Source organism: Puntigrus tetrazona, chromosome 19 (genome assembly GCF_018831695.1).
Source record: "Puntigrus tetrazona isolate hp1 chromosome 19, ASM1883169v1, whole genome shotgun sequence".
NCBI lineage: Eukaryota > Metazoa > Chordata > Actinopteri > Cypriniformes > Cyprinidae > Puntigrus > Puntigrus tetrazona.
In genome coordinates this window covers 10,923,948-10,936,071 of record NC_056717.1, presented here as the reverse complement: position 1 = coordinate 10,936,071, position 12,124 = coordinate 10,923,948, and the positions used below count along the sequence as shown (strand labels likewise).

The 12,124-nt window shown below is 37.1% G+C and overlaps 1 protein-coding gene across 1 annotated transcript in view; it reads left to right on the top strand.

Annotated features, from left to right (window-relative positions):
* The window catches only part of csmd2 (CUB and Sushi multiple domains 2), a 241,845-nt gene that overhangs the window by 182,210 nt on the left and 47,511 nt on the right, over positions 1-12,124 (top strand). Inside the window, 9 exon segments of the mRNA XM_043218014.1 lie at positions 1,149-1,352; positions 2,571-2,695; positions 5,141-5,237; positions 6,495-6,599; positions 6,726-6,844; positions 7,969-8,038; positions 9,695-9,811; positions 10,134-10,343; positions 11,449-11,637. Coding sequence (XP_043073949.1) covers positions 1,149-1,352; positions 2,571-2,695; positions 5,141-5,237; positions 6,495-6,599; positions 6,726-6,844; positions 7,969-8,038; positions 9,695-9,811; positions 10,134-10,343; positions 11,449-11,637 — 1,236 coding nt within the window.

Here is a 12,124-nt window from a genome sequence, read left to right as displayed (position 1 = left end):
TATATATATATATATTTCAGTGCTTTCATACAATCTGTATTGTTAAAAGCACTATTATATCATATATACATATATATATGTGTGTGTGTGTGTGTGTGTGTGTGTGTGTGTGTGTGTGTATATATATATATATATATATATATATATATATATATATATATATATATATATGATAAAATATTAAATAAATGCATTATCATTATTATTTTTTTTTATTTATATACATTGAAATGTTTGTATGATTTAATATCTTGTAGGCCCAATTCCATTAAATATTAGCATGCAGCTTTTGAACTGAATAATGTATTAATAAATGTTGAAATGAGTTTGTATTTTAATGTACACACACATTATTTAGAGTATTATGTCCCTTGAATTCTGCAAGCTCTGAAGACCTTTTACAAGCTCTGAACGGAGCCTTCTGATGGACTTTTAGTTTCTTCTCATTGCAATTCATTAATTCAGGTCCAACATCCTAAAACTTCTCAATCATGAACTGAAAGAAAACCAATTGTCACTTTCTGAATTGTGCCCCAGCCTGCTATTAATTGCACAAGTGTTGTCTGTGGGACATTCCTATCAGAAGTTATAGTCATGTAAATGTAGTCGGTTTTGATTGAGAGAAGCACAGTCATCTAAATTAGTTACTGAATTATTATTGCTGTATGCATGGTCTGTTTCTTTCTCTCTCAGACACACTCACATTATAAACGATGCTGTAAATGTGCTATACCTCTTCGCCAGCGATGGGGCCTCCTGTTGAAATGTGTTAAAATTTAACACCCTGCATCTTTCTCTATAATAGATAGCATGGTTTTTAGGAGCTAAAGCAGCATTATTGTATTATCTCGCCTCCCCTGCGGTCTACAGTCGTACGCTTGTTCGTTTCCTGCCGTGTCCGTAATGGAAAAGTACAGCATCTTATAAAAGTATTAAAAGTAGTGGTGTTCTGGGCCGTCCCAGCCAACTGTGTGCACTGTACCTACCATGTGGTTCAATCTTAAAGTGCCAGTTTTGCTAACAATCTGGTGCATGACTGCATATATTGACATTGCAAAGAATTTCTCACTCGGCAGGTGCCTTTAGGTCCTGAAGGTCATTTTTTTTTGTACAAATTGATCTAACAACAGTGCATTTATTTGCTTTAGCTGTCCCGAGAACCAGTGCGACACAGTGCAGCTCAGTCCCAGAGCCCAGACACGGCAGGCGTACCGGGAACAACTTTGCGGTGGGAGCTGTAGTGAGTTTTGAATGCAACGCTGGATACGTCCTGGAGGGGCCCAGTGCCATCGAGTGCCTGACTGTACCCAACGCTCTGGCCCAGTGGAACGGCAGCATGCCCAGCTGCATTGGTAAGAGTACCATCACCTGATACTCTTTCATGATCATCATTACAACAAGTCTCAAATTCAAACTGGTCGCGGACCAAAAGCCAGTTTATGTGCTCTATTGCAGTGGTGCTCAAACCTGTCCTGGGGACCCCCAACCACAGCATTATTTTTTTGTATGTCTCCCTCGTTTAACACACCTGACTCAACTCTTCAGCTCATTAGTAAAATCTGCAATACCTGAACTCGGAGTGGCTTATGAGAGAGACATACAAAAAATGTGTGGCGTCAGAGGATCCCCAGGACAGGTTTGTGAACCACTGCTCTGTTAGGTGTAAATACGCAATATGCAAAATATGCAATTGCTTTTACAAACATGAATTGAAACTATATTCAGTTATTAATAAATTTTACATATTGAAAATATAAGAACTAATTGTTCTTATACTTCTTCATACTATTGTATGATGCCTATAAAAATGGGCAAAATATAAAAAAAATAAAAACAACCAGGGCATAAACATAAGTGTTTTATTTATTTCATTTATTGTTAGTTAATACAATACACAATAATAAAATGCATCTTTTTTATTAATACTGTTGTTGCTAATATTCCTTAGATATATGCATATATATGTGTATTTTCATAAACGTAAATATACACAGTACAGTACATATCAAATATATATATACATATAATGTAGAAACATCCAAGCCAAGGCTTCTCAGTGGCTACTAGTAGAATAAATATTGATTTTAATACACTTGCTTAAGTGTTGCATGTTTACTTGCGTCCCCAACCTCAATGTTTTTGTCTGGATGAGCGCCGTGTTACACATCACAGCTCTAGTGGTTTTCCTGTGGGGACACAGAGCAAACAGACTCCTGCTCCTCTTGAGAAAGAGCTGTCGCCAAAAAAGTCTCCCAGTGCCTAACAAGCAACGGCACACAGCTGCGGGCCAGCAGTCATGGCCTCCGGCATGTCACACATCCACAAATTCGCACATGTGGCAGATGTTGCCCCGGGTACTCCGTGTGTAGACACTCAGGTATCCACACTTATGTGCAGCTGTTTACCTGTGCGCTTCACTGCAGATACCAGATGCTTGACCACAGGAGCTGCACAAGGAGGAAGGTGGTGTCCTGGAAGATTACAAACATCCTACCATACTGTAGGCAGTTTGTGTGATGTGCCTACTCTGCCGGCTCTTTCATCATTTTCTCTGTTTATCTGTACTGCAGTGCCATGTGGAGGGAATCTTACCCAGCGGATAGGCACTATTCTGTCCCCTGGCTATCCTGAGCCCTACCTGAACAGCCTGAGCTGCGTATGGAAGATCACTGTGCCGGAGGGAATGGGAATCCAGGTATGGGCCTGCCAGAAATAATAAAGTACCATTTTTTCTAAGTGCATTATGAATGCAAAAGTTTTTAAGTCTCTTTTGCTCACCAAGGCTTCATTTAGCTGACCTTTTAACTTAATATCAATGATTACAGATGTAGTACAATTATTTGTGAATTGCCATTGACAAAGGCAGCTTGTTTTATTTGCATTCATTAAGCTGCTTATTTAACCAGCTCGTTCTCTCTGGACTGTAATGTATGGGCTTCCCTGCACTGTGCTGGCGCAAGAAACTATTGTGGAGGGAAACAGTATCAAAATATATAACGAGTCAACATACTTATCTCAGTTTTTGTGATTTTTCTAGCACTGCCTAAATTTTTCAGGGATAAATTCAGTTGTATAATGCCGTTATCGCTTCCTTTGCAGTGTGTACTGGGCTATGTGTCACTACATATTCGTTGACGCTTTTAAATGCAGTCATGGTAGAGCGTTTAACAAGTCTGCAGTGCTTCAACTCTGTTACTTTTTTAACCGTATCAGTTTTTCATTTCAGTGCAGACCATAAAAGTTTAGATTCTCGGGGAGAAGGCAGTAATAATCTTCAGATTTTGAACAGTATCTCTGCAGCCATCATTTCCTCCAGTCATACTTCATAACTCTATTTAGCGTTGCCTTTTTGGCACCTCCACAAGCTGGTTGTAAAGAGCTTTTTGAGATTATTTGGCACCTACTGTGGGTGGCCGTTTCTCTAAGGGCTGGATTCAATATATATATTACATTATTGCATCTTTCATTATGTCTAGTCTAAAATGAATTCCTGTAGCCTTTGCTTGTGGTTAATACAGCTATGGCTGTAATACATACTCTGTTGCGTGAGAAGACCTGATGAAACCCGACTCTACTCAAGTCAATATGCAATGGACCCATGATTGGTCCCTGAGGAACTCCTGAGCGTAATCACATGTATTTGCTGCGCTCCTTAAATGTATATGGACACGTTCATTTCTTTCATTGGAGTGGTTTTAGTCTCATTAGGACACTAGAAATATCACAATTTACCAGTTATCACCAGTTATATTAAATAAAAACATGTATTTAAATACTGACATTTGTTTAGATTTATGAGTCTCCTTCGCATTTCTTATTAATATCTTATTAAGTAATTTTTAATGCAGCTATAAAATGGTGAAAATAGGCAGTGTTTTTGTTTTAAGTATGCATTTCAAATAACATCTACATCCGTCTCTCCAGACTTGCCTCACACTGTTGGATACAAATGTAATCAAATATAGCTCCGAATCATGGGAGGAGTTCAGGACCGCTTACTTAATTGCCTTTAACCCAATTCATAAACTTCTCGCTGTAGGAGATTTGGAACCATGCAGAAATGATTACAGCATCACCAAAAGTAAGAGGGACTGATATGAAGAGGCAGCGGTATGAAAGGAAAGAGATGCAGATTGGGAGATTTAAGAGACATTCCTCTACAGCTTACCGTGCATATTTTTCATCTGCTCTGTTGTCTGTAGGGCTTGGTGATATTTACTGAATGCATTTAAATTTTATGTAAAAATATTTACGGATAAATATTGAAGTTTAGTATGACGCCTTGCTAAATTGTTGCACATAAATGAAACGATTTAAACATTCTTTGTTTATTTAATCAACAGTCTGAAAATATGCCTTGATTATTTTTAACTAGAGTTTTCCAATACGTTTTGGTAATACAGTTTTCATGCCAATTTGGATAAAACGCATTAAATACTGCCAAAAGACTAAAAACATCAACATAATTATATGTATCGACTTATGTGTCTGTGAACTGGATCATACTCATAATTTCAGGGACAAAAAGGAACAAATATTGTTACTGAACAATTTAGTTGCGGGTCCATGCACACTTTCTTTTAGTAAAGAAGAGCTAGGATGGATTGGTTGTGCATTTTTTCATGTCGTGTCCGACGGACGACTCACGACAGCCTGGATATAGAACTAAACCCCTCCCTTTCATGAAATTTCCAATTCACTGTGTGAAGCAAGCACAAATAAATGCGCCATTTGACGGCAAGGCTATCAGATGTGACAATCTTCCAGCGATAGCCACAGTCATGCCACTGTGACCAGCCAATTTCTAGGCTTGTTTGAGGCTGGGGCGGAAAAATAAATGTCTACCAAAATATTTACAGGGATGAACATTGGAAAAACTGCGGGAACAGAATATACAACAAATGCAGAAAAATGCCTCTCAGATTCATAGATGAGATCTGAAGGGTTACGTAACACATCAAAAAGGCATTTTAAAATATCTTTATTTGGCATATTCTTTTCAAGACTATACCCAAGACTCGAACTTTAAAGCGTATCATGCCTGATAGCCAAGTGCCTGTAATATTTTCAGTGCAATCCACTGATAGTCACAAAGAAGAAGCTGCTGTATTATTTCCTTTGTTCTGTTCCTTTCTCTCAGATCCAGGTGATTAGCTTTGTGACTGAACAGAACTGGGACTCTCTCGAGGTGTTTGATGGGGGTGACAACACTGACACCATGCTGGGGAGCTTCTCAGGTGGGCTGTGTAATACTTCTATAACTCGGTTCATTACATAAACACGCATTGTCACAATAATCTCGTTGCTGTTGCTTTGAATGCTTGGATGTTTCCTCTGTGAACGTCTGAGAGAAATGCACAGTTCGTCTAGCACAGAAATGTAGTTTTACATAAATGTTTAGAACACAATATGACGTATAGAAGAGCTTACTGCAGTTTTTGAATTTTGAAAAACAGTTTATAGATCGTAAGAATGATTCTTTATTGTCGACAGTGTGCTTTTGTGTTGCATTATGGGAAACAGAAGATACTTACGTAATAGGGAAGGCTTCACGTTTATTGGCACAAAGAGCAGGCACAAATGTTACAAGTGCCCTAGAGAGAGATAAATGAATAATACAGCCTAAAATGAATAACGGAGTACGGAGTGAAGACGAATGAGCCAATCAGAGCCTCACACTCTGAGCCATATGACTAAAAGAGCTGTAGAAACTCCAGACGAATGCATCTGTAAAAATCTGCATTGGGCTTTTAGAAATGAATGCTTGAGGGAAAATAACTAAGTGTATTTTTATTGCATTATACTTGACTTTTATGCAGTAGTGTAGAACACTATGTAAATGCAAAGACATCGTAAAACTTGTTGTTGACAGTTGTTTTGTGTTTTATAATGTTTTGAAGCAGAAATGTCTGTAAACTTGCCTAGTGAAAATAAATGCATGATGTTTGGTTTGCAAATTTGCTTTTTTTCCTGTATCATGTGTATGCATGATATAAAAACCTTCATGTTGCTTCATAAATATCTTAAATTGCTTGACACAGTTCTATGCCTTTTCAACTAACAAATGGCATATTTGATATACTTAAGTTTTATCATATGCAATTTTCACAAAGGAAAGCATATAATCAAATTTGCTTCACAGATAAGTAGTTTACTAGTATTATTATTATTTATTTATTTATTTATTTATTTTTAATTACGTTTTATTTTTTTAAAATATATATTTATTTATTTTTAATTTTACAGGTAGCTTTAGTCATTTTAGCTGTCATTTTAGTCATTTTAGTCACCTTAAACATACTATATATATTTCAGTTATTTGCCAAGGTTTTACATCTTATAATATTTTTTGGCTTTATTTAACACATGTATTTTAATCATTTTAGAAGTACAAAGTTTAATCGGCACTATCAAAAAAGAACGAAAAGTCAAGAACATCGATTCATCTACATAAACGCAATATGCTAACAGATTTTATTGCTGTTATTCTACAGGCACAACAGTCCCAGCCCTCTTAAACAGCACCTCCAACCAGCTCTACCTGCACTTCTTCTCAGATATCAGCGTCTCTGCAGCCGGTTTCCGTCTGGAGTACAAGAGTAGGACATCTGTTGCGAGTCCTGTGCATCTGGACTACACACACATCAATAAAAATTCAACCAGCTTTTGCAGTCAGTGTAATTTCTCTCTCTGTTTGTCATGTTGTTTTTTTTCTTCTCTTACAGCCGTGTCCCTCACTAGCTGTCCTGAACCGGTCATACCCATGAATGGCTTCAAAGTTGGTGAGAGATTACAGATGAACAGTGTGATGTCCTTCCAGTGTGATCCTGGATATACTCTGCAGGTAAGGCTGAACTTTCCAAACGTTAGACGATTCCAAAATGTATTCCAGATTATTGTAAAAAGTACCAAAAATGTCCTTAAAGCACTCTCAGTAGCAAATAAATAAATGCTCAAAACACAATGTGGTCAGAAGAAACCACAATTAGCCTGGATTTGGGAGAGTTTTATGCAACCTGTCCATGTTGGCAGCTGCTTAAATTGTCAAGCTTTTATTATTATTATCTTTTTTTAAACAAAACTAGCAAAGAGTTTAACATTTTATATCAACAACAAAATATGTTCTCCTGGAAAACCCATTTATTTTTACTCTGTGGACTATTTACAATCATATACTGGTAGCAATGCCAAGGTTATGTGTTCGAAATTCCTTTCAGTCAGTTTTTTTTTTTTTTGAGATAGGGTGGCACAGTTTAATGGGTTCGCTGATGCCTGGCTTCCTGTTACTCTTTTACATTTTCATTACTTACAAATAGCAGTCTATTACCGAATACAAATTACATGATGCGATTTGTAGTTAGTTACGTGAACAGTTACATTACATATTATGTAAGTAATACAATCAGACTATTTTAAATTACTTTTGACCTTAAAGTTGAAATATTTATAGCCAGTTGAGTAGTGGCTGGACTGTGTGTGCAGATCCACAAATCTAGGGAAGGGGAAAAAAAAGAAGCTCATTTCCAAGTTTAAACAAAAAGTAGGAAGAATCAATTGTATATGAAAAATGTACAGTTTGTGCATATTAAGTAAGCATATAATGAATAAAAAAGTTACTGTGGTCTGATTTAAAGTATTTTAAAATTAAGTACAATCATGATATTATCTAATTATAAGTATTTTACATATAATCAGTTACTACCTCACAGTGCCTGTTGGACACGGTGTGCAAACCTGACAGCTATTTCAAGACCGTTTAAAATTAATTTGCTTCTGCAATTAGTAGTAGCATAGACTCGGTCTGACTTAAAACAAGAAAGGGCGATGAGCTTCAGAACCTGACACAAGATAGCCAAAAATCTTAGGAGAAAAAAAAAACGGGCGGTCAGATTGTAGCCATACTGAATGAATGAAGGAAAGACAGAAAAACAACAAAATATTTCTTATTTTTATTTTTTATCTTTACAGGGAGTCTCCCATATCTCTTGCATGCCAGGGCCTGTGCGCCGCTGGAACTATCCGCCTCCTCTCTGCATCGGTAATAACTCCTGTCATCTTTTATTCATTTATTTCTTTTCTAAATCCTGGCTTCTGCAGATTTATGAGTTCAGATCTACCACAGAGTCCCGAATGGTAAAGAACTACACGGGTACTTGTTGTCCGTGTGTACGGTGGCCTCGAAAAAGTACTCGGGCACTTAAGCCACATTTAAAAATGTATGAATTTCACTGCATTTGGTAACAAATGATCAAATGAATGAATTCTACAGAGTTTCACAGAACTAACTGGGCACTGGTTGCAGTTAATGCTTTTATCTAGCTGGTCCCAAGCTACTTTGTAGTAGATCTATGAGGTCAGTTCTTCTCACAGATGTCCAAGCAGAACAACCACCTTTATCTCGTTTAACTATGAACAGGATCATCTGACAAGTGTACTTGTGTCATCTTTATTCATAAATGCCATTTGGTTTAATTTATATAAGACATGAAAAAGAGCATTGATGAAGATTCTTCACATGATAAGATAATATCATCACATGTTACTTGAGAAAATCCTAATAGTGTCATATTAGGTCCTTGTTAGTTCCGTCTCCTGCTGTGATTGGCTGAGCTCTTGAGATGATTCATGGTTTGGACGGTCATCAGCAGTTTCCTGATTCCTGCTGCTATTTCAGAGGCACAGAGCACATTTTTAACCCTTCCATTCTATATAGACTCTATTCAGGATCTGAAGCTTTGTAAGGCTTCTCAGAACATCCATAGAGTCTCTTTGAGCCCAAAGCCAGGGCTTTAATCAGAGTGATATTTGAATCAATCAGTAGTTTAGACTCAAAGCCTCAAGTGGAGGAGGGGATAGAGCATGCATTTTCACTGATATGAGATTGAAGGCTACAGAGGTGCTCGAGTGGCCTTTGATAGCTTTGGGAAGTGAATTGGCCTTTTTAATGAAAGACTTGTTTTCCCTATGATGTCAATAGAAAAGCTAATGTGTTACATTTCTTTATTCAGCACAAAGCTTTTAGGGTCACTGCACAAGGTAGATGGCATTGCTAAGCAACATGAAACGTCAATCGACTTGTAGCCCACACAGGTTGCTGTAGATATCACAGAACATAGCATGTTTACATCCTCTTTCCCTATGGAATTTTTTATTTATTTATTTTATTTTTATTATTAAATTAAAATTAAAGTTAAATTAAAAGAACCATATTTTTGTCTGCTTCCATTAAAAGCAGAAGACGTTACATACACCCACCCCCACACAAACACACACACACACACACACATATATATGTGTGTGTGTATATATATATATATATATATATATATATATATATATATATATATATATATATATATATATATAAAATCATATTTCTGGTGTGCTCTTAGACTTTTGGATCCCACTGCTGTATATATTTAGCTATAAAAGCCATGCTTTCATTTGCGGGTCAGTGACAGCAATTTTCACTTTCAGTCATCTGCTATAAATTTATACATATTTTCCCACCAATCAAAAGGAGTGGAAATAGCCTGTTGGTCACCTCATATTCTCTAATGATAGCCTGACAGCTGTCTGCTGTTTTTATTGGTCTTTAGAAGTACTTGAACCTTGAGCTCAGCAGGTTTATACCACAGCATGTGTTTTCTACAAATGAATGTTTCAAACAATGTTCTCGCCATTTTTCTTTCAGCTCAGTGTGGGGGAATCAGAGAGGAGATGGAAGGCACCATCCTCAGCCCTGGTTTCCCAGGAAACTACCCTAGCAACAGTGACTGCACCTGGAGGATTTACTTGCCAGTCGGTTACGGTGAGGACACAGCAGAATGAACAGATGCTGTTTAAAAAGAGTTTGCTGGTAGCACCCAGTGAGGTACCGTTTAAGATGACTGGATAAAACTGGTAATGCTAACTGTGGTATTTAACTGATATGTTAATGAATGTTACCAGCTATAAGGAATCAAATTTCTAGCTTTTTGTTATTAGAACCAAACACATTTTTAATATTTTATTTTTAGCATGCAAAGGATTTAAGCTAAAGAAGCTAAATTGTTCATTCCTGTTAGCTGTTAGCAAACAGACCGGGATGCCATTGATTTTACTAAGCAAATCTGGTTTTATCATCCAAACAGGGGCTCACGTGCAGTTCTTGAACTTTTCAACTGAGGCCAATCATGATTTCCTGGAAATTAGGAACGGTCCCTTTGACACCAGCACAGTGATTGGCAGATTCAGTGGACAGGACATACCACCATCTCTTCTAACCACTTCCCATGAGACTACTATATATTTCCATAGCGACCACTCTCAGAATAAACCTGGCTTCAGATTCGATTATCAGGGTAAGGAAACTAAAAAAATAAAAAAGTTTTGGCCAAGTTTTGGCCAACCGTTTTACTAAAGGGAAAAAAAAATAAAACTTCACATATTGTTGTAGTTAGCATTGTTGTTGCAGTTCCGCCTTTGCACATTCATTTTCTCAGGAACCTCAATTTGAATGTCATTTTCAATACCTTGCCAAGACAATCAGTCAAGATAACGAGTAAACACGGTAATAAGCCATTCTCTGTGAAGCTGTGCATAAAATCCATCAGGTATAAAATGCTGCTGATGCCAGAATCCAAAGTAGAATATGAGTCCAATGAGTGAATTTAAAATTGTTTCATAGAAATGGTCTTTTCTACGATGGATCTGTGAAAGCTATCAAGAATTTACACTATAATGCAATGACAGTTTGCTGTTTCGAAATGACTGAAATCTGTATTTACATAATTATGTGTACATTAGCATATAAATCAAGCATTATATCCGGCAGTATACCCTTGTTACCAAAGATGCTCTGATCTACAGAAATCAATTTTTTTAGTCATGGCCATTCAGTCTCAAAGCTTCAGCATATTTTCTTTTGTGTCTATGAGATTTGGAAAAATAACTTGGAAAAATTTTGATAATGGCCCTAGACTCAGGCAGAACTAATGAAAGGAATGTGTATGTGTATTTTTATTTCAAAACTTTTCTTTGAAATAGACAGGGGAAAAAATGTAGAAACCCAAGAAAAACATCTTGACCCAGAGACACAATGTGGTGCTTTCACTGCCTGCAGTGAACATTGATCACTTGGTTGCATTGCCGTGAATTTCAGACCTGTATATCTGAGAAAAAGTGACAGAATTGTTATTACAGGAGTTTGATTGCATCTGCTTTGAATCAAATCCCAATGCTTTGTTGGTGTACAGCAATCAGTTGATTCCATGCATATGGTTTACATGTAAAATTCACAGAATCTAGGTTAGATTGGTACTTGGAGCTTAGAGCAATCATTTTTTTGATGAAAGTTGATTTCTTTGAGGTGTCACGCAAGCATTCGTCATGTCACAGCAGATGCATTTGGGCCTTTCTTTTTTCTTTCCCCAGTCTTCATATATGAATATGCCTTGTCTTTTCCAGCCTATGAACTTCAAGAGTGTCCTGATCCTGAACCCTTTCGCAATGGTGTGGTGGTTGGGGCTGGTTATAATGTGGGTCAGTCCATCTCCTTCGAGTGCTATCCAGGATATCAGCTGATGGGACACTCCATTCTTACCTGTCAGCACGGCACTACTCGCAACTGGGATCATCCGTTTCCTCGTTGTGAAGGTACAACCCTCTCCATTTCCTCCCCCACATTAGTAAACATCGAGTATGCTTTAGTAAGAGGATCTTTTTATATAGTAACTAACCTAGTTTATGTGTCAGATTTAGCATACTATGCATTGGCAGTCACATTACACATTTAAATGTGACAAATGTCATTCATTTAAAAAAAAAAATCTGAGAATTTATTCACCTTCACATCTTTCCAAGCCTGTATGATATTCCTTTTTCTGTAGAACACAAAAGGAGAGGTTTCAGGGCATGTTCATGCTGCTCTTGTGTCGAACACAAGCTGCCAAGCTTCACAAATAGCAAAAAGTAATATAAAACCGACTAGATATAAATAATTACTTACAAGCAAATACATTATTATGTATATTTAATTAATATCTTTTTCCCCCCTATCGTCGCTCCGGCTTTGGCTGTGTGGTCAAAGAGGGCAACTGCACATAAATGCAAATTCTTTACTGTAAACCATCCCTACAGACTC